This window comes from Lonchura striata, chromosome 7 (genome assembly GCF_050655825.1).
Source record: "Lonchura striata isolate lonStrDom1 chromosome 7, ASM5065582v1, whole genome shotgun sequence".
NCBI lineage: Eukaryota > Metazoa > Chordata > Aves > Passeriformes > Estrildidae > Lonchura > Lonchura striata.
The window spans coordinates 19,341,774-19,364,598 of record NC_140709.1 but is presented as its reverse complement, the minus strand read 5'-3'; the positions used below and the strand labels follow the sequence as shown (position 1 = coordinate 19,364,598).

General features: G+C 39.1%; 1 protein-coding gene across 2 annotated transcripts in view; it reads right to left on the bottom strand.

Moving 5' to 3' along the window:
- The window catches only part of CERS6 (ceramide synthase 6), a 99,687-nt gene that overhangs the window by 17,947 nt on the left and 58,915 nt on the right, over positions 1-22,825 (bottom strand). For both annotated transcript variants that reach the window (XM_021534753.3, XM_085584389.1), the window contains exons 5-8: positions 15,771-15,821; positions 14,538-14,630; positions 8,174-8,302; positions 4,708-4,814 (exon numbers count right to left, since the gene is read on the bottom strand). In XM_021534753.3, coding sequence (XP_021390428.2) covers positions 4,708-4,814; positions 8,174-8,302; positions 14,538-14,630; positions 15,771-15,821 — 380 coding nt within the window. The remainder of the gene's footprint in view (positions 1-4,707; positions 4,815-8,173; positions 8,303-14,537; positions 14,631-15,770; positions 15,822-22,825) is intronic.

Below are 22,825 nucleotides of genomic sequence, written 5' to 3'. Positions count from 1 at the left end.
ACTGTGTGTACTGTCATGAACAAGCTTTAAAAATGAAAGAATAGTAAGGAGCAAAGTTGTTCTTCTGAGGATTGGCTGACCCATACTTATATAAGGTACATTGGCACCAAAATCTCATTTAGAAGCCACATACTGCAGCTGATGAGGAGACATACACCTGAAACAGCTTCGAATTTTAACAGTGAGAATTATTTTTTCCCATTTTTTTCCCCAAAATATTTCCAAACAGACTCGCAAACAGAAGAGCCAGCTAAGATGCACCTACTGGGATAAAACAAGACTATACCAACTAATCTAAGTAGTTGACTGTCCATTTTCACAGCTTTTAATGTGATACAATACTCTGGACACTGACAGTATACAAAGAGATAAAGAACAGAAGGGCATAATACGGACTACCTGGATTATACCAAATTTGCCTAGATGAGAACTTGTGGGACAGAATATGCAGAATGGTCTTTATAATCTGCTTCAATCAGGCTTTCACTTAAATCTGCACTGTTAAGGCACTATTTTACTCATAACTCATTATAAAAGTAATCAAAAGAAGTGAAAAACTCCAGAAAACTGCATGCTAGTAACTAGTCAGAGCAATTTGAAAGAGCCTAAATTTAACTGGCTTGGTGCCTTAACCTGGTAAATAAATATAAGCCCAGATTCCCTGAGCATGAAGTAACTGCTTTACTCAGCCTGATTAGACTAGCCAAGGGCTTGTCTAAATTCTATTATTTTTTGGTTGAGATTGCTTTTATTCTCCCTACAATCCTGTATCACCTGAGAAGGCATCATATTCTCCCTGACTCATGGAGAGTTGTGCTCTATGTTGTAATTTGTTAGAACAGTGATTATGTGCAAGTGGGAGAATTTCACAAGCAAAATGTCTTGTCAGTGAAAATAGCAGCTTTACTCCTACATTCACTTAGCAGCAGGAGGCAGAAAGTATCCTGGGGTTTTTGAATTATTGCTGAAATGAACTCCAGATGTCTGCAGAAAGACTCCTAAATATATACCTAATTGCCAGTTTCTTTTGTCTTAGCCCCGCTGTTAAACAGCCTTCAAACAACAGCATTTGATACATTCTGAATTCTTTATTAGCACCTTTATGCACAATGCAATGGCACTTGTGCAAAGGGGCAGCACCACAGCACACCAGCGCTTCGGAAGTGACATCTCTGCAAGCCTGTCTTGAGTATTCACCTTCCTGCATGGGGGAGGTTTTCTTGTAAATTACAGCCTTGCTTTTACATTACATGCACAATGATTTTATACCTCTCAGCCCTTATGCTAGAAAAATTTGCATATTTATGTAATATTAATCAGGCACCAAATTTTGCTATTTTGAATTTTCAGCAAAGGAGAGCAAAACTATACTTCCTGGCCTGCTGCCACTCCAGTGAGTCATCTTTGCTGACATGCAAACTAATAGAGCTGAAGATTTAGAATTGCTGTTTCATAGAGGAAAAGGATTTGGGAGACACAAGCTCATGTATGCCATGGCTCATCCCTGCTAACTCTGACTCCCACATACATTGCCTACAGCACAGCTGAGAACAATGAAACTGCCTCTGGCTTTATCTAAGGGTAGCCATTAGGAATAGATGCACAGAATATTCTTAGTTGGAAGGAACCCACAAGGATCATCGAGTCCAACTATTAAGTAAATGGCCCATACAGGGATTGACATACATCAAGGTTTTAGTCTGGAAATAAAAGGGTCTTAAAAAGAATCAAAATATCATCTATACCACACTAAATTATTTGCATATTGAAATAAATAAAAGTCTTTTTCATTGATTAAGGGATACACTGGTTTGAGCTTGCAAAGACTTAGTTTTCTTCGTGGTAGATAGTATAGGGCTATATTCTGGATTTGTGCTGGAAAGAGTGTTGGTAATTCCAGGATGTTTCTGTTATTGCTGAGCAGTGCTCATACAGAGTAAAAGCATTTTCTGCTCCTCACACAGCCCTCAGTGAGGAGAATGGAGATGGACAAGGAGTTAGAAGGGGACACAGCTGGGACAGCTGCCCCTAGGGATACTCCATACCATATGGTGTCATGCTCAGCATACAAACCTGGGGGAAGAAGGAGGAAGGGGATCATGTTTAGAATGTCAGCGTTTGCATTTCCCAGGTCACCATTACACATAGAGCCCTGCTGTCCAGGAGATGGCTGAACACCTGCCAGCCCACAGGAAGTGGTGGATGAGCACATTGTTTAGCTTTGCTTGTGTGCACAGCTCTTGCCTTAACCTATTGAACTGTTTTTATCTCAGCTCATAAGTTCTCTCACTTCTACTCTCCTGATTCTCTCCCCCATCTCACTGGTGGGCAGTGAGAGAGCAGCTTCGTGGGGCTTTGTTGGCAGCTGGGGTTAAACCATGACAAGGCAGAGGGATCACCAGGGTAACCACTCTGGTTGTGACAGGGAGTGCACAGCACACTGTCAGCTGCTGCATTCCTGTTGATGGAATCCCTGGCTCAGTCTTCTGTACACTCTCCCTTCATGTATATCTACATTGCCAATACCCATTTTGAGCTTTCTCTTTTATATGCTAAACCATCCTGCCTGTCCCAGCCTTTCCTCATGTGAGAGGTGCTCCAGTCCCATAATCAATCTCAGTGACTGCTTGCTGGACTGTCTCCAGTAGCTTTGTGCCTCTCTGATACTGGGGAGGCCAGAACTGGACAGAGTGCTCCACATGTGGCCTCAGCAGGGCTGGTAGAAAGGAAGGGTCACCTGTCTCAGCCACAGCCCTCCTAAGGCAGCCCTGAGTTCCACCAGCCTTCGTTACCACAGGGGCACAGAGCTGGCTCATGTTCACCCCAGTGTCCACTGGAACCCCCAGTTCCTCTGGTACAAGGCTGCTTTCCTGGTGGTCAGCCCCCAGAAAATACTGGTCCAGGGCCCTGCACTGCTTTTGCTGAACTTCTGAGTCTCCTGTTTGCTGTATCTCCAGCCTGTTGAGGTTCCTTCCCTTTGGATGGCAGCACAGCCCTGTGGTGTATCAGCCATTCCTCACAGGTGGGAACATGAGCAAACTTGCTGAGGGTGCATTCTGCCCAATAATCCAGTAATTATGTAATTACAAGCCAGTAATTTCATCATAGAGGGTTATCAGGTTGGCCAAGTATGATTTCCCCTTTGCAAACCCATCCAGTCCTCATCTGACTGAGCCTTCCCTTAAGCACAGTTATATACTGCAGTCTCCAGGGGCAGAAATGCACTGCTGAAATTGGGTCCTCCCTCCATTTCTCAATATAAAACAGAAAGCAAGGGTCAGGTGAAATCCTATGAGCAGGAATGCCACCATGTTTCCTATCTGAGATCATGGAAGTAGAAAAACCAACTTATTTCATTTTCAGAAATTCAGTGAATGGACCAGTAGGCTTCAAGGAAGGACTGAGCAAGGGAAGCAAAACTATTTAAGAAAGAAAAAAAATAAGTTTTTCTAAACATGCAGGTAGTGTGTCTAGCCATTTCCATGTTTTGTCATGTTTGTTCACCAACTCACAACACATAGGGACCAGGCATTATGACAATATCTTTAGTCATCAAATGCTAAATGAGACTTCTACCCTGTAGGGTTAAGCAGAGCTGATGACACAGTTCCCTAAGGGCATCTTGGTCTTACCCTGTTTGCATTAACAAAACCTCAAAGAGATGTCATTAGTGAGGTTTGGAAAGGAAACTGTAGCAGGGAGGTTGACATTGGCATCAGTAAATCCTCTGCATGTCTGAATAAGGAGCTCAGTGGTAATCTAAATAAACTTTACAAAGGGTATAATTTCTGTCATTCTTGTTGCTTCCCAAAAACAAAACTGTCATTGTTATCTTCTGGTGCAATGAAAGACCTCCCTTACTTTCCTATAAATACAGATATCTGTGCTAGTTCTGTTTATAAGAAAGAGAAGCTTGAGAATAGTAAAGAGCCAAGGCCAACACTTTCTCTCAGTCCTCCTCATATATAGTGCACAGATTGCAGAAAGACTTCAATGCATTTTTACAATGAAGTACATCCATGTGTTTCCTAATGAGCCCCCTGGATGCAGAAGATCCTAGCTAAAGAACCAAACATTTATGCTAAGTCTGTGTGCTTACAAGAGTGCAAGCACATGCAAGCAGCTGACTGTCTGGGAAGATGCGAAATTAAACTAAAAACTGTGAAACTACCTTCTAGACGTAAGTGTTACACAGCTGCCCCAGGAGCCCCAATTCAAAGGAGAGGTGGAAAAGGAGCAGCCTGCAGTATTGCAATCTGCATGGCAATAACATCCTTATGGCAGGTTAGACTACTTATTCCACTGTGTTTTTCTTTAAGCTCAAAGTGTTCATGAAGAATGCACTGAAAGCTATTGAGAATATTCTAGCTTCAAGCTTAGCTGCTGATTAATTTTTTTGGTGACTAATATTTTCATTTTCCTCTCCTTTCCTGCCAATACAGCCAGCCACCTGCTAGACTTAAGCTATGTTGCCTACAACCCACTTCTAGCTTAAAACCAGCAGAAGACCCAGATGTTTCTCATCTAGCACACATAAACACAATGGCACTCTAGCAAATAGGCTATTTCAGCACCTGGTTATGTCTGAAACTGTCCCTGGTGCTTTGGGAAACAGAGTAACAGCAAAGAATGGTGTTCAATTATAACACAGTTATTTCCAAGCTTGTTTGGTGCCTAGAGCTTGAGGAAAACAATGTCCTTACTCACCATAAGGGATATATGCCAAGCCTACTGACAATGAAGACAACAGCAAATGTAAGGAACAGAAGGTCACTCAGTTTTTGACACTTGCAATAGTTTGCCATTTTGGCAGCCTGCAAAAGAAAAAGATGTCTTTTTACTTCCATGAGGACAACTGAATTCTCTTGTACAGAGTATAAGCTGTAAGAAAAAGAAGAAATAAAATTTTTATGAAATTGCTAACATTTTCACTGGGCCACCTCTTAGTGATCTTGGAACTCCTCTCCACCAAGCAGCTGGAAAATATTTTCTTTGGAAAAAAAAAACCAAACCACATTACATAAAACTATTCTAAATGTTTAATTTCTTTATTTCCCTCTCAATTTCATTTTTGAGATTCTACAACTTCAGATCTGTAAAACTCTTCTAAGCCTTTTATGAGGGTTATTGGGAACCCCAGTATGCTTATGGTGTCTTTGTCCCTACCATCTTTACCAACTTATCTCTCACCTTTCCAGTATGCTCCACTGTCATTTTCAGAATCCATCTTCCATGTGCCCCATGCTCTCTGACCTTCTAGTAACTACTATATATAAATTTTGTCTCAATTCCTCTAGTGCACCACATATACTACATTTTTCCTGAAGCATCTTCTTCTTTGTTTTCTGCCTATACAGAGTAGTTTCCACCTCAAAGACTATACACCTCCCCTTCAAGTATTTTTCCAAGTCTTTCTTTTCAGCCTCTGCTTTCTAACTTGTTGCCTTATGCTTATATTTACATGCTTTTCTCACTTGTCTTCATGCAATCTTCTGACTCCTTCCCAGTGAAGGACTCGCTAATTCATTACCCTTCTCTGAAACTGCTCAGTAAAACACTGATCTTCCCAGAAGTTTCTTTACCTTTTTCTCCCTGAAGAAAATGGTATATAGGGAAGGAAGTTTGTTTTAAGATGTCTGTACTGCTCCCACAGTGTTAAAGTGTGCAAGCAGTTAATTATTTTAAAATAATATCTGCTTTGAGATAGGGGCAGTCTTTCTTCATGTTTTCTGTCAAATGTATCCAGAGAGTCCACTTAAGCCACTGGGAACCCTTTCAAAGCTCCTTTCTGAGGGACCTGCATCCAGCTCCCAGGATTCCAGAAGATACTTGTGCAGGCATTCCAGAGTATGAAGAGGGAGCAAAATTACTACAACTATGCTTATAGAATACAATTCTGAACCACAGAATTCAAACTAGAGAAGTAGATAATCTGGATGCCAAAACCAAACCTGCACTTTTGGTTGTTACCCAATTTCTGCAACATTCCCACTAAAAACCTGGACATGAAGATTATTTCTCACTAAATAAACCAAGTTAGGAAGCTCCCAGAACATTAGGAAAGCTACCACTGCTGTGAAGAAAACATAACCTTTCTGAATCAGCCCTATTTTCTAGAGGACACACACAAATTTCCTAGCAGTTCATACTCCCAGCCTAGTTTTAAGGAAAAGAGAACACTTTGGTGCCAACATACAAAGCAGAAGCATTACTAGCTTCCTTGCTTTTCAGATGATGGAAAATTCAGTACAGGAATTCTGGATGTATTTCCATGGTGGCATTGTTAAAAATTGGTTTCATAGTGCATGAGGCTGATATTACTATAGCAACTTGTAGTAGTAGCATGCCATTTCTCAAAAACAGTACAGCTATTGGAACATTGGTTCTCAAATAACAAATTACAATAACTCTACAAATTATAGTGATAAAGACTACAAAGGGAATTAATATGTTGTTATAGGATGGAATCTGGCCACCTAAGACAATAGAATACAATTTCCTGAGTTTAAAAACCATGACTACAACTGAGGAACACAAAATTACAATTTCTTGAAAATCCTACTATGGTTCTTCCATACTTCCAGATACCTTAAGACCTGTAGAAAAAATGTCACCTCCAGTATTCCCACCAGTGCAGTTTTTGCAATGAGAATAACAAAAAATTATGCTTTCCAGCTTTCCAGTGGATGTGTTTCATTGTGAAATGGTAGATGGAAAGAGTCTAGTGGCCACCAGAAATAGCTTTTCATTTTTACAAATATCTACTAGGTAACACAGGTCAGGTGCACAACTGACCCATCATGGCAAGATATTTAACCAACTTTTTTTGCAGTTTGATAGGTTTTTCCTCTGCATTGACCTTCCCCTCAGTAATGTCAGCAGTATGCAAGAGTCCATCTCCTCTCATATGGCACCTATGTTGTGACACACTGCCCTAGCAGAATTTCCAATCAAACTGGTCTGAAAGAACTGACTAGAAAGACCACTTAAGTATGTGCTCATGAGGAAGCACATCTGATCGATGTTTGCAACTACACTGAGAATACCAGTAATTCCTCTTTGTCTTAGTGAATGAACAGAGAGTAAAGTTTTAGTTAGCCTAGTACAGCTGCTCTCTAGTGTTTTTATAGTTCCACAGACACTGGTCTGATCTAGAATAAACATCTTTAAGTACTTCTTTCTGGTGATGAGAAAAGAGGAATGAAGAAAGTTTAGGTGAAGTCACAGCTAGCTATATACATTGCTAAAATAGAAAAATAAACTTGCAAAGACGTGATTATTTTTATCACAAAAAATCCACATTCTCTTTTGCTTTCTATCTCAGGCAGTTATGTGCCTTCTAAAACAAAAAAGATTAAAATATAAAAACATATTTACAGCACTACTGAATCAGAATGGCAGGATTTTGATTTTGCAATAGATGACTCACACAGTAAGCCTATATTCTTGCATAACAGGAATCTTTGTGGGTACATGAATAAAAATTAATTTCAGACGAAACAGTTATTAAGTTTGGAGGAGAGTTCAGAGACAGCCAAATTCCAGCATGACCCAGAGCTGTCTAGTAACTGATACAGATAAAGGATGACAACATCTCTAAGCCATCACTATGGAAGTTACAGACCCTCTTGACTTAAAAGAATTTCAATCATCCCTTCTTCTCTAAATACAACTGTTGGTACTGGGATCCAGAGGCATGGGAACCTGAAAAGTCAGAGGTCAACTCACTGGCCATGCCCAAATAAGCCATTAAATTGTCCAACACCCTCTGCCCAGCAAAGCAGAGCAGTAACACCTGTGACACCTTCATTCTTTCAGAGACAGAGTCATTTCTCCACATACCATGTCACAGGGGTTAAGAACTAGCTGACCCACTTTCCCCACTTTCCAGATTTTCCAGCTTTAGCTTTTGATTTTCCCATGCTGTATTTAGAATCTGCATGTAACCCTCCCTGGCATGCAATGCATTACCTGTCTCTGCTCTGTACAAGCAACATATCAAAGGATAAACCAGTCTGAAATCAGAAATATGTGCTGCTACATGTGCAAGATATTTAAGCAAGGAATACACCATATTAACCACCATTACCATCTTAAACTGGCTTAGGAACCACTTGTTCTGCATAACAAAAAGATTCTACCTACTGACAGGATGACACACAAATGATCTCACCTCTAGGACAATATCAGCCGCATCGTGGAGACATAAGATCAAGGTTCCCACTCGTGTCAAATTGGTTACATATGAGAAGGTAATCAGGGTGACTGTTACAATGTGATGTGTAAACATGATTCCAAAGTCCTAGAGAAGCAGAAGCAAGGAAAAGACACAAAAACCAAAAATCCAATGAAGCAAACACTGATATTCTGTACTCACATACAAAAATGGATGGTTGTTACTTAAATCTAGCATTATATTTAAGTTATAAAAAGATCTACTGTATAAGTGTATTATACACCCTGTGCTATATTTCATTTAGACTGAATAAAATAATCATTGTATGTTAACCAAATGCAAAAACATTACTGAAAGCTAGGCAATGACCACACTTCTCAGTTCATAGTAATTCAACCTAATAAAGTAAACATTTGCAGTTGAAGTTACTTTGAAAAGGCATAGGTACATGCAAATCAAATGCCACTGTACTTTTTATGCACCAAGTAACATATGATTATAACACTATGCATAACCAAGTTCCAAATAATGCACCATTCAGAAGACAGAAAACAGCTACAAAGGAGGGCACTCACTAATGCATTAGGACAGCAGGCACCTGCCAAGAACAACTGGGAGAATCCCAGATCCAGGCTTTTATTTGTTTGCTTTTAATCAAGGTTCTTTGTCTTCACACTGTAACAGGGTTAGGAAAGTTATCAAATGAGCTGGAGCACCTCCTCCTAATTGGTTCTAATCCATTGCCTCCCAAATGATGCAGGCTAGCCGGTCTCCACGCCAGTAACTAACTCGCAGTTGTTTGCCCATAAAGGAACTGTTACTATTGAAAAATCTGGGAGTGGAGGTGCTCCCAGAAGTAGCATCACATTCCAGATACTTGCCACGGGGCAGATAAAGCAGAGGGAACAACCTGCCTGCCTGGACTAGGCTCCCAGACTGATTTATGAGAGAAGAGGACCTGCAGAAATGAGACTCTTCTCAGCAGGGTACCGAGTCAGTCAAAAATAAGTCTTGTTGGCATTTTGCCGAACTACCTGCACAGCTTTGAGAAAGGATATTAAAACCCTTAAGAAAAGATCACTGGCAACATTTAACTGGGAAGTTTCTCTATGCACCAGATGTAAAACCTGTAGCACAGCTCCCAGCAGATCTCATGCAGAGATCTCTCGGAGTGGCTCTCATGCAGAGCTGACAGAAAGGAGAGAGATCCAGGCAGACAAAAGGAGCAGTTCCTTCAGGCAGCCTGCTCACCGAGTGTATTGGGAGGTGGAACCTGGCTTTCTGACAGCTTTTGTGGGCCAGTCCTGCTGAGCTGTGGTAGTCTTCAGCTAAGTGGCCCACAACAGAGAAAACCAAAACTGTGCCTTTAGAGAGGCAGCACCTGGTTTGCAAAGGAACTGAAGGTACCTGTGAGGGCCCTATGGGAAGTGCCATGAGCTGCAGTTAACACAGGGGCAGCTCTGGAAAAGCAGCAGCTGCAGCCCTGGACTGCACTGTCTCTTCAGTACTGAGAAGCACACCTGCAGTGTTGCCAGCTCTCCTTGGGAATGCAGCAGGCACCACTGGCTTTAAGGACGTGCAGCGCCACTGCCCCTCAGTACCAGCACGTGCCTTCCCTGCCAGTCCATGGAAAAACCTGCAGCTTGAGCAGCCTCACTAACTGAAGAGGGACAGGACCTGCTCCCAGCCTATCACTCATGTTTAAGGCTACCAGGTGCTACAGATCCTATTTCCTACTCCTCAGTAGGCATTGCCAGTACCTCCAACACAAAACTGAGTAAGGGTAGGAGGGCAGGGAAGGGGAGAAAAGATAGAAAGACTAAAAACAGAGACTCATATGTCAGCTTAGTATATACCAAACAATTCTCAAGCCAGGTTATCTGACCCCCAGAATAATGGAACACAATAAGATACATTCAGCAATCATATTAAGCTGTTGCTTTAAATCCATTTTCTTCAAGCAGACAGAAGAAAAAGACAATTAAAGGCTGTTTCTTTTTCTGAGTGTCATAACAGAGAACAAGGGTATGGCATCTCAGTCATTTCAGGAACTACAAACACACATATGAAGACCATTTCACCACTTCACAATAATAAAACCAGCAAAGCACCTACCTTAATCCGTGGGATTAGAAGTAAACTACTGTTATTGCCCTATGGCCATACTGCAGCCTAGCTCTTTACCTCCTTCACCTGCAGGTACTATGGCACTGTTCTTAACTTTCCTTCCAAATGCAATTATGTTAGCACATGGGCAGTCCTAATGGGGCAAAAAGTCAAGCAGAAGATCTCATCTATTTTCACAGCTGACTCATTCATCTTCTACAAATACTAGATTTCTAGTCCCTCTTGGATATTCTTGAAGGCATTCCTGACAATATGGATTATTTGTAAGAAATTCTAATGTTCTTGGGCAGCAGTCTTCTACATTTTTTGCATGAGTCTTCTTAAAGAAATGCTGTCTGGGGAACTCCTTCTGTAATAATGTTTCTTAAAAAAGACAGTCACTTGACTCTGTCATCTCTGAAACAGAAGTGCTGGACTGACCTATGGAAAACTGTGGGGAAAAAAGTAGCAATGATATAAATAAGACTGCTTTGTTATTGGGATTGTTTCCTCTTTGTGACATTTTTTTAAGCCATTGATTAATGCTATGCTCTGAAGAAGCTACCTATTAGATTTTAGTTATACACAAGGGTATTGAACATATAGATACCAAGTGGTACCTGTGTTACCAGCTTACTCCAGCACTTTCACCCATATACAGTGGAAAAGCAGCTGTACAGGAATGGGCTTCTTAATTTTTGGGTTTTTTTTAGTTAATGTATTTCAAATCATATATAGGTTTGCGAAAGATATTTTTATTTACAGAAGATTCATAGCCACCAGTTGTAACTGCTGGAAGATGTCATGTGCCTATGTTAAGAAAATCTGTGGCTAAGAATAGGAGAAAGAACCTATTCTAAACACCATCAGTGGGAAGAACACAGGGCAGACAGCAGAGAAACCCCATGGGTCTCAACTTGTAGACAAGTCCTCTGGAATTAAGGCTTCTGCCACCCACATTTGTTTAACATGTCACAGTCATTGACTGAACTGCCAAGTGGCCATGGAGCATTAGTGCCACTGAAGGGCAAAATATCATCTTTATGGCTTATATTACAGATCAACAAGGAAATGGAAAGGCCTGCAAAACATATGCAGCCTAAACTGCTTCCACTGAAATATAAGACATAAATTCTGTGCATCTTTCTTTATCAAGAAAAGTCTCTTTGAAGAAAGAAATCTAGTATCCAAATTTGGCAAAATATAATGTAAATTTTCTAGAATCAAAATTCAGTATTCAAGAAAATTAGCAGCTACAGATCACTTTATTCTTGCAATGACTGAACTGTCATTTAAAAAAAAAGTAAAACACAGAAGCTCTAGGAATTGCCAAACGCTTGGAAATAAAAGTTGTAAATACACAGAAAGGTCTCCTAAACCTTCTACAAACATGTTAAAACTCTGAGCAGAAATTTTATACATTTCTTTAAATGTATCTGTCAAATATTTTTTCATTAACCAATACATCAGGTATCCAGAAAGCTTGTAAATAAGCCTCACTGCTTTTAAGGGTCATCAGGTGCTTTTGAAACTAACAAACTTCCATAATTTTTTTTTTTTTTTTGCAGTGTTTTACAAAACAGAAGGATGGGAAGCTAGGAAAAGATGATAAAACACCAATTCATACTTAGTTTCAGTCTTTGAAAATTAACACCCTTAAGGGAGAATATCATAACAGCAACACAGTAGATATTTATCAAGCTAAAAGCATGCCATTATAAAACTGTAGAAGTTGATACACACAGTTCACTGACTTAATGCCAATAGTAGGTTTGTGCAACAGCCTGGTTTACACCTCCAGTCAGGTAAAGACAATCTGGTGGAATTTGTAACACCTAAATAAAGATAAACAAGTATTTGAAAGTTAAATTAAAAAAAAAAAAAACAACAAAAACCTTGAAGCAAATTTTGAAGTCATCTGTTTGCTATCAGAGAAGAATAAAATGGAGATGGAGTAAGTCCATTTCTCTTGATTTACATTAAATAAAATACCAGTTCTGGAATTAGGCCAGTGCTGAGAGCTGCTGCTTCCAGCAAGGACATACTGCACCTCTCCTTCAGACAAACCCAACTACATGAAAAAAAGCACTTGGCTGAATTCCTGCAGTGCACAAGACTGCCTGGGCACTTCTGACCATCCCAGAATATAACACAGCCACTGCTGCTGAATTTAAAGTATCTAAAATGATAACCAGGATTTAGATAAAAATATTCCTTTACCTGTAACATGAAAAGATCAACAGCTTACTCAGGTTGAGAACTGTTAATGTGCTCTATACATGCCAATTGTGAAATATTACAATAGCATCCAATATTAGCTGGCAAATTTCCTGCTTCCTGTTTAACAGATCTCTGTTTCATATGGCCACCATTCCACACATTGCATATGGGGTGCATTACAAGGCTTCCACATTTTTTAAACTAAGCCTTTTTTTAAAAGAGAATTACTATGATGCAAGAACTGGTGTCTCTGTGAAGCTTGTACTCCTTTTTGCCAACTATTGTAAGTCTTTAGTACTAACATTTTTCAGCTCAGTGGGCTTCCTTGGCAGCTTGCACTCCAAACACTTTTACTGTGTGACACCAGGGCACAGCTGCATTTCTCCAGTCTGATCTTCCTCATTATCAATTTTGCTTACACTACACAAAGAGCTGTCTCCACAGTCCAAACCGGTGAGTGATTTAATAGGTCATTTATAAATATGGCATCTCCACTGCTCCCTGCTGGGGGCTGATAATGAAAGGCTTTTGACTTGCTATCATTGCACTGCAGATGTTGTGCTCCTGCTCTCTGCTGGACACTGCACATTCTCAGACACAGCAAGTGCTTTGGACACTACTTGGATCTGGTGCTCTGGGTTCAAGAGCTGTGGCTAGGGTGTCAAATAGGCTGTTAGCAATTCTCTTCCTCCCCTTCATGTCTCATCCCATTTCCACAGCACGTTGCCCTAAGGTTTTTCTAATAACAAGTAATTTATATATAACTAAGAAACAGACTTGGCCCCTGCAGCGTAATGTATTAGTCAATATTACTCTTGATTTAAATTCATCACCACTATCATACAGCTCCATTAAGCATTGTTTCTCTCTATGTCAGTTTGTGAAACAGGGAAGTTATACTCATTTCAAGCTCATGATTAACAGAATGTTTAGCATCTACAGACAATGCAAGGAAGGGTTTATATGTATTATTCACAAATTGGTTGTTTTCTTTTTAATTTATACTCCAATACGGCTTAAAATTTTTGTGAATGCTTTCTTGAGATTTCTACTTCTAGAATAATCTAGAAATCCAGAGAAATGTGTTTCTATATAGGCAGCTCTGGCATAGGAATCCCAGGAATACACTGTAGTTCTAAATGACAGTAAATTTATTCAGGTCATAATGCATCCTTCATTTACTCTTTTCAGAGTTATGCTCCTGCTAAAATTCTAATAAACAGGAATTTTTCCATTAGCATAGCCTACAATTATTGATTTACATGACAGCAGAAGGCAGCACATAAAGATATTATAAAATCCTTTCAAAAGCTGAACATAATTAATTTTGAAACATTAAAGCCCCTTCAAGAATACCTCAATGGACTGTGATTACAGAGTAACTGTTGTGCTCCTTGTTCTGCTATGGACTAGGATTCTCGTAGGAGGAGAGAACTTGGCATATGGAACGGATTGCAACTAGTTCTGGAAAAAATATTTCCATTTGGACAGTCTTGTTTTTTTTCATTAACAATTCTCTAACAGCAATGTTCAGGCCCAAGACTAGAAGGATAAAAATTAAATATAACAACACTTTTTAATATTAAATGTTTTTGGTGTTCTTTTGCAGAAAAATCTGAAAGCACTCATAGATCTTATCTCATTAAGTGACACTGTGAATTTAGGAGGCAGTCTTGACCTTCTCTTGGTATTTTATTGTTTAACTCTTAGAAGAAACAGTACATCTATCAGATACTACCTGTCCAATTCCATTCAAGTCCATGCATGAAAGCAGGAGGTTCTTTTGGCTTCTGCTATTTGCCCTTCAATGTTTTCTCCAGGCTCTTCTTTCCATGTGCAGCAAAAACCTCATATTATAGCAACAATGAACAGACTAAGACAATCACAGTTTCTCAGTGAAGAATATCTGCAGGAGTTGAACACTATAAAGAACTGTATTTCCAGTTCATTGCACATGTAATACAGCTATTCCTCAAGTAAAAAATGATATGTTAAAGCATAAAGCTTTCAGTGTTTTTAGTCTCATTGTTCTTACCTTTCTTTTGACATCGATGAATTGAGAAAACATTAAGGACCAGTAGAATGACAATTCAACTATGTAGTAGTAATGAAGGTCGGGCATCAGGGGCTGAAAGAGATGAGAAAAGGTTAATAGAGTCTAACTGACAGTACAGGCAGCTGTGGTCCATAGGAGGCATGTTTAATCCTTAGGGATTATTGAATTATACATATGCATCCTATGTGAAAAAAATGATGATAACTGCCTCTTTCAAACTCTGATGGCTCTGGAAAAATAAAGCTCCCCAACATACTGTCTTCTAATATTTTAGCCCTGACAATACTGTAATACAAAAAATTATTATGCTGTCCATTTGGAACCCAGAGCAAACTAAATTCTAAGTATTCCTTAGTTTCTTTTGAAAGTTTACTTGAAACATCTTGCTGTATATCAGTAATGAGGGTTTAAAACATAGCAAAAAAACAATGCAAGAGTAAACTAGAAAAAAAGTAATGCTAGTATATAAGCTCATCTGCTCATGATGAAAATGTGGGCTTTGAGCAGGTCTCTTTATAATAGAAAAGCCTACTTTTTGAAGAATTTAACTATTTTCTGGGGACTTATTAACACTTGGAAAGAAGAAAATAAAATAAATTTATCCAAGTATCTTGTCTGACATACAACATGGTTACAGAGTTGTTTCAAAGCGAAAGAAATAAAAAAAAATCCACAACCAAAACCAACCTGGAGTAACTTCAAAGAAGGTAACTGATGGCACACATAAACACTCTGACCCTCAGCCTAAGAGAGCCAATCCTCTTATTCACACTTTCCAGTCAGGCAATTGCTTTTTTCCCCCCTTTCCTGCTCTTAGGGAAGAAAAAAAAAATATATATATATACCCTAGACATATAGGGTATAGATATAGATATGTATGCATATATATACATATATATCTAATCTATCTATATGTGTATATATATATACATATATATACACACATATATATATATATATATCCACCCTAGGTTAGGTTAAATTCCTTCAACTGCAAACTCTTCTCTGGAGCTTCTGGAATTTAATGTGTGGAGTTCAGGTGTGACAGCTATGTTCATCTTTCCCATCTTGAACTCAATCAAGATGGGAAGAATGTTCTGAAATGCTGAGTAGCCCATTCACAGAAACATACTGGCACAAAGCTCCACCATAACAAAAACAGAGCTCTGCAAAAGCGTCATGATTGTTTTTAGACAGCACTGTAACTTTTACCTGATATGGATACCCGCTCCAGCACTGCCTGGTATTCCAGAGCCAGGGTGTCTGAAAGAAAGAAAAAGCAAACCAAAGGTCACTACAGACCACTTTGTGCTATGTTAAGTGTATGTATTTAATACTAGCAAAGGACTAAAACTATAAGAACAGCTTAGAATTTGCATTTTTTGATAGCAGCTATGAAAACCAAATAGAACAATGAGAGTTCTCAGAGTTTCACAGCATGAATTACAGCAACTTTCCTGTTTTTGTTGGTACCAAATGACCTCACTTTTGCAAGACTGTAGACTGAAAGTAAGCAGGTCGTGCTTGGATGGTCAGATCTCACACTATATTCTCAACAGGAAATTTTGACTTCAGCCAGATTAAATATTTCAAAGAAGATTCCTTGCACATGTCATTATATATAGGCATTCCTCCATATAGGATCCATCCTTCAACTTTACATAGCCTTATCTACTCTACATTTGAGTATAAAGGGGACAGAACAACATCAGTCAGTCTCCTGGATTAAGGCAGCGCACAGCACACACAGCATTAAATGCTTTCCCTAGACCACAGTTTTTCAAATAAATCCTCAGTGCCTGAGAGTAGGCATGTTCCTTGTTTTCACCATCAGGTGGAGTAGCTCAGGCAAACCATAATGTCAAACTCATCTAAAATACAATGGGTGAGCATCAAAGCAACAAAACGGATACTAAGCAGAATGTTAAAGCCCCAGGCTGAGAATCAGGCTAGGTAGGAAGGATTTTTTAATATGTCCTTTAATTAAAAAGAAGATAAAATAACATTTTCACACCAATACCCCCAATGACAAAGAATAGTTCTTTCAGTAGCCTGGAAAGTATATCAACATTTGAAGTAACACACCTCATAGAGTTTCTGATTTGCCTCTCTCAAGGATGCTGTAAGAATGCTTAAGTCCATCCAAACTTACCCTTCCCTCAATTAGAAATAACTTATTCATGGAACCAATTAATTGGTTTGAATGTCTCCACAGTATTTACTATGCTATACAAATTCCCCTCATTTCATGCAAGAAAAAAAAAATCTTTGGAAACAGCCACAGCATCCCTGCAAGACAATATAAAGAATATAGCATATTTCTGTCTGACAGTTGCCTGAATTAGATCCACACAAATATTCTAGGATAATTCATACTTTAAGCCAGGTTTGAAAAGCTGTAACTGTCTTTCATATCATATTCAACAAAAGATATGAGATGCTTCCTACCCAATTATTTTGCTGCCTAAATTACAGGTCCTAGCAAAAAAAAGCATATTTTTATCTTTCAAATATTATGACATCTTAAGGCTTCTTCATAGAGATGCTTGCTGCAGGAGCTACGGATACAGAGGTTTATGAGCAATTAAAATGCCAATTGCTAAATAAAATAGGCCTTTCTTGATGAACCTATAACCACAAAGCCCTACAGGGTATCACAACTGACAAATAATGTAATGTATGCATTAAGCCTCGAAGACCAATACAGCAGAATATATGCCCCTTCTGGGCCACATAAGATTCAGAAAGCCATGCTGCTATCTCAGACAAAATGCTCCTGAGTAGCTGTTTCAAAACCTAATGGATCCTTTGTGGGCAAGAGCATTTAAAATAGCAGGGCTCCTGCAGCACCTTCTTACCTCCCCAGTCTCCCTTCCCCTTGACTTGCCTTGGCATCTCTGAGTTGCTCTTAACAGCTTTAGCAGCAGGGCACTTTGGTTATGCTTGTCCTGGAGGGTTTTAGGGAAGAAGGAGAGGAAGAGCTTGGTTTAAGTACAGGCTTCCTCTCTGACCTCCACAATGAGCACAGCCCTAGACTGTACTCAACATCTAAATGTAAACCATGGTTAGAGTTGGACCAAGAAGCGTCTTATTTAGTCCTCTGTGAACCTCACAACTGTGGAATACTTTGTAGAGGCTTCAGCAGGAAGCATCAATCTACAAAAAGCTCACACAGTCTGCAGTGAGACCAAGACCCATTAGTGAAAGGTAGATTAATCGTAAAGGACCTAAGACCAACATTCCAGGGCTCAAGTGAGTCCTGTGTGTGCTCACAGATAACATGTCTGCAAACTTCCTCATAACAGGTAAGTTCACTATGAAGCAGATCACAGCTCTGCCTGAAAGTCCCATGTTTGCTGAGAAGAAAAGGTCAATGACTTGGCTCCACAACTGATCCTTTTTTGATGAACATAAAAGCATGCTTCTGTTTTTGCTGCTTGCTGAATACCCAATTCTCATTTTACTTCATATTTTTGGTATGTAATGTCTGAGGAAGGGAGGGACACAAGGGGATTGGAGAAGAGATGAAATGCAAAGATCCTGATAACAAAAAGGTCCCCCCCGCCCTTAAGCTGGAAACAAAATACCAAAAACTTCAATACCAATTATGCTAGGCACAGAGCACCAGCCCTACAATGCTGACACCCTGCCTTCCAGAACATACAGGAGTTCAGATGAAAACTGAAGTTTTACCACACTTAGGTGCAGTGCCAAATGAATGCAATAACAGAGGCTGCAAACAGCTGGTCTGTTGAGACTAACAGTATTAAGGAACAAATCACCATAATTCCATTACAGAAATATCTGTTAAAAACTCCATCAAATCTCTCTCCAGCACTGTGATTAAAGAGAGTAATTTTAAAGAATTCTTTCAGAAACAAAACTTTTATTGAGATAAGGGAATGACTCAAGATTTGGGGGGTAAAAAAAAACCGAACAAAAAACCCTTCCAAAATTATCTTGTATGTTCGCATGCATGGCCAGAAGACTTGGGTTGTTTTGTATCCATTACCTCATTCACTTATCGCTACAGAAAGCATCTAATTGGCCCCCAGCTTTCAGAAAGCCCTAAGAAGTGAAAATCTCCAGGTCTTGCTCAAAATGCTGCTAGTATCTAGTATGTGAAAGGTCAGTTTTGACAGTAAATGGAGGGAGGAGAAAAAAGCAGTACAATAAAAAACTTCCCATTTATGAGTATCATCAAGAGCTGTTATGCACCTGATTTAGTCATGACCATGAGGGCACAGCATAGCTCCCAAAGAGGGTCTTCCAAAATTCTAAGGTACATTAAGAAAAATCTTCTGACTTTTCCATCAAACAAAAAAATCTGGCTGCTGTTTTTACCAGAATCCAGCATGTAAAAAATCCAGCAACATCATGACAGAATACACACATTTCACTAGAGCAAATTTATGTTCAAAGCAAATTTCAAATCAAAAGAAGACATCCTTAGTCCAAAAATAAAAGCTTTGAAATTGCTTTTGAAATTAGAGAGCATTTGAACCCACAGAACAAAACCAGCAAAATACAGAGCATTCACTTTGTACATGTTGACTACTCTGCTAAGATTTTTACCTGGCTTGGTTAATGCATTTGAATACAATTTTGTATCATTTGTTACAAGCAATATTAAGTAGAATGGAAATCAATTACTATTAAGTGGAATGAAAATTAACGAAACTATTAATTACAGTCAAGATAATATGTACTTTCAGCAAAGATCTACTGATCTCATTTTTTGGGGGCTGATACAGGTGAAGATGTCAAAGATGTCTCACAGCATTCGTGCCTACATTCATCAAGTTACAGCAGGTTCTTGCTTTGCTCTTCACAGAAACAAGTGGTACAAAGTAAGGCCAGAAGACTTATTCTTCATCAGTGCTCACAAAAATGCTGTGTGCAATTTCCTCTTACCCCAGGAGCAAACCTGCACTGTCTGATACCCATGTACAGTGCAAGACACAGCCAAACTCTTTTCCTCAGCAGCAGCTGCCTTGTCCCAGCACAGGCAGAACAGCAGCTCCTGCTCCCATGGGCAGACCTCGGTGTATCCCCAGCTTCACACCTCATCTACCCAAGAGTGCAATTGCTACAGCAGAGGAGGAGACTACCAGCTTCCTGTTCACTGCAAAATGCAGTAACATTTAATGCTTTTCACACATTTTTTATTATCCAGGAACTGAAACTGGCAGTCTTTTAGTCAACAGCATCTTTCATAACATTAGCAGAAGGACAATTATTCATGATTAACAGGCTTTTTGAGGTGCTGGGTTGTAGTTTTTATGTTTAGGTTTTGTTTCATTGGTTGGTTTTGTTTCTGTGCATTTCTACTTGCTTAAATTAAATAGTATGTCAACAGTCATTTCCCCCCAATTATGGCTAGGAATTATAGCAATTTTTTTTCTTTTTCAATGTATCAATAATCATTCCTTTTGGACATCACTTGGTTGAATAAGCACTTGCTTAGAGGTAAATTGAATTGCTTGATTTCGTTTTTTTCTTCTGCAACCCTGCATCCTCTTGTAATGGTATGCTAGATGGCTACTGACACTAGAAGGAAAGTTAGATTACCAGGCAACACAAAAAGAATCCTTCCTTACTTTCCTCTGCCAGCAGCCCTATGTTCCACTATTAAAATTACTCTATCCATGTATGGTAAACCCAAGAGATTTTTTTAATAAGTTAGTCTCTTAGATACAAATTCCAAAATGATCCTGGGTTTCCTTCCCCATCTTCCTGGCTCAATGAAGATCAGCATAACTGTAGACTACTGCAGCCTTTCACTCTTAAGGAACACATATACCCATGAAAATATTTGCTTCTGCATGTAATGTACAAATATATACATTCTTATTCCTCTTAACTGCAGACAAACTCCTTGGTAGTAATTGTTGTAAAACAAGCCACCATTTTACAAGTTATAAAAAGTATCTTGTTACTTTTTTTTCCCACAAGTATAAATATTTTTCAGCTTCTTTCTCTCCAGCAAGAAAGAAAGTGAAACTTTTCCTCACTGTTCTTGATTTTCAGAAAATTCATAAAGCAACAACCAGAACTTTTTTTGTCAGCTTTTCAAAGTTTCTAGTTTCTATCATCTTCCACTAAGTCTGCCTTGCGATGTCTTGGAAACTCTCTGATTTCCTAAAGATGTGTGCTTTTTCCTACTATCCTCTGAAAAACTGCCATGAATATAGCAACATCCTTTGCTACTGTTGTATTTGTTTTGCTACTACATAAGAATTTCTCAAACTAAAGTTTCACTGATTTAAAACACACATCAGTTTCCAATCTCTACTGGCCATGAACAACAGGCTCTGAGGGCACCACCTTATCAGCCAACAACGCCAAGAGCACAGGCTGAACTGTGCAATAAACTGACACCCTGCAAGCACCACTGCAAGCCACCTACACAGCAAAATTAGGTATGCTTCCCTCTATCCACAAAATCACCGACTTCTGACAAAACACCATGCTGGGAACAAAGAGAACTCAGCAAAACAACAAAACCCATGGCTGTTACTTTGCATCAATTTGTGCAAGTTCTTCCTTCCAGTGACTGTTAATTTGGTTTAGGATGCAGTTGCTTCTCACACCAGGAACAGAATTTTCATAAATCCTTCACAGATCCAAGCAGTTGTTGGTATTTCTTGGCGTAGCTAACTACAGGAGTGAAGACAATATGATACATTGTCAATGAACCTCCTGAGGGTTTTTTTTTCATATACTGTGACTAAGCAAGCTGTTCGGTTTCTGCAGAACAGGGTTTTTTTTCCCCTCTAGAGTTTAGTGCTTTGTGTCTGTAGAAAAAAAGGTTTTAGGGGAAAAAAAGCTTCTGCAATGAAGAGTGTTCAGTGTTTTCTTTCAGCAATCTGCACTGTTGACTTCCAAACATAATTAAAAATTATACTTCTGCTAGTGGGAAACCGTAAAATATGGAAGAACTTATAAAGGCCAAGATTAATAACAATCACTGGAAATGCACTTGACATTCAAATGCAAATATATGTGTGTTCAAAAAAAGGTTTTTAAAAAAAATATGAATTCAAGTTTTGATGTATTATATAAAATTATATTTGGAAAGGCAGAGTAAGCTCCACACACACATCTACTTTTCTCTTTAAAAATATTATGTACAGAGATCTGGAGCTTATGTCTTTTGTTGATAAAAGTTTACTTTCAGCTTACAGCTTATGAGGAAATGAAGCTGGCAAAAGGAATTGATAATTAGAATCTGAAAGGGTCCTAATATTAAAGTAACGTGCTGAACAGAATTGAAGAACATCCCAGACAGAGAAATTGGTGACTGTAGCATCTCCTCCCCCTTCTCTCCCAGACAGCCATCAGTCCCCTTACCAAGCCCAGCCATGAACATATTTGCTCTCTTTTGTGTACCTTCTTCTTCTGATGCTTGCTCTGTTGGTTGCTTTGTAGTAAACGAAACTTCTAATAACTTTTGCCTTCATGTGCAATAGCAACATTTTCAAGGACTGTTTGATCATGAGCAAGCTGTGTGGCCAATGGTGCTATGATGATTTAGAGCAGCTGGATGTCTACATAAATATTCCAGGAGCTAAGCTAAAGTTTCCAGAAACACTATTGAATGTATTTGGTAGTTCCTCAATCTACATTGTAAGAACTGTGCATAGAAAATAGCAGACACAGTCACCCGAGCGTTCCAGATGCCTTATAACCCTTGGATGAAGCAAAGCAGCTGTATATTAGATTTACAGCTGCCTTCTATTTTTGATCACAATGCCAGACCATATCAATTAGCCTAGCATTTGCATCTAAGAGGATATTTATGAATTTACTTTATTTAAAAAGACAACACATAACTGCACGCCTGCAATTAGTTTTTTTTTATGAGAGAGTACTGAAGTTTACACTTGGAAAACCTTACCTTGGTAGGAGGAAGACCTGCATAAAATTAAAACCTTTACGAGAACAGGAAAAATCCCAAGAGCAAATCATTAAAAAAATTAAATAGGGCACTTCAAACCTTATTGATCATTGCAGAGTAGCATGATTTCAGACTACTCCTAATTTTCCTACAGCATGCAGCTTCAACAAAGCTCCAGGGTTTCCAGTGCTCTGATACTATGGTTACTCAAAGGCATACAGGAAGGTGGTTAATAATTAAACTCATCATTACATATCTACTTCCTGTAATTATGTTCCTATTTGTGGCTGCTCTGCCAGAAGAGTGCATGCATCTGATTCTGCCAGCTACTGCCTTTCAATACCATGTGTTGATGGCAAGTGTTTAC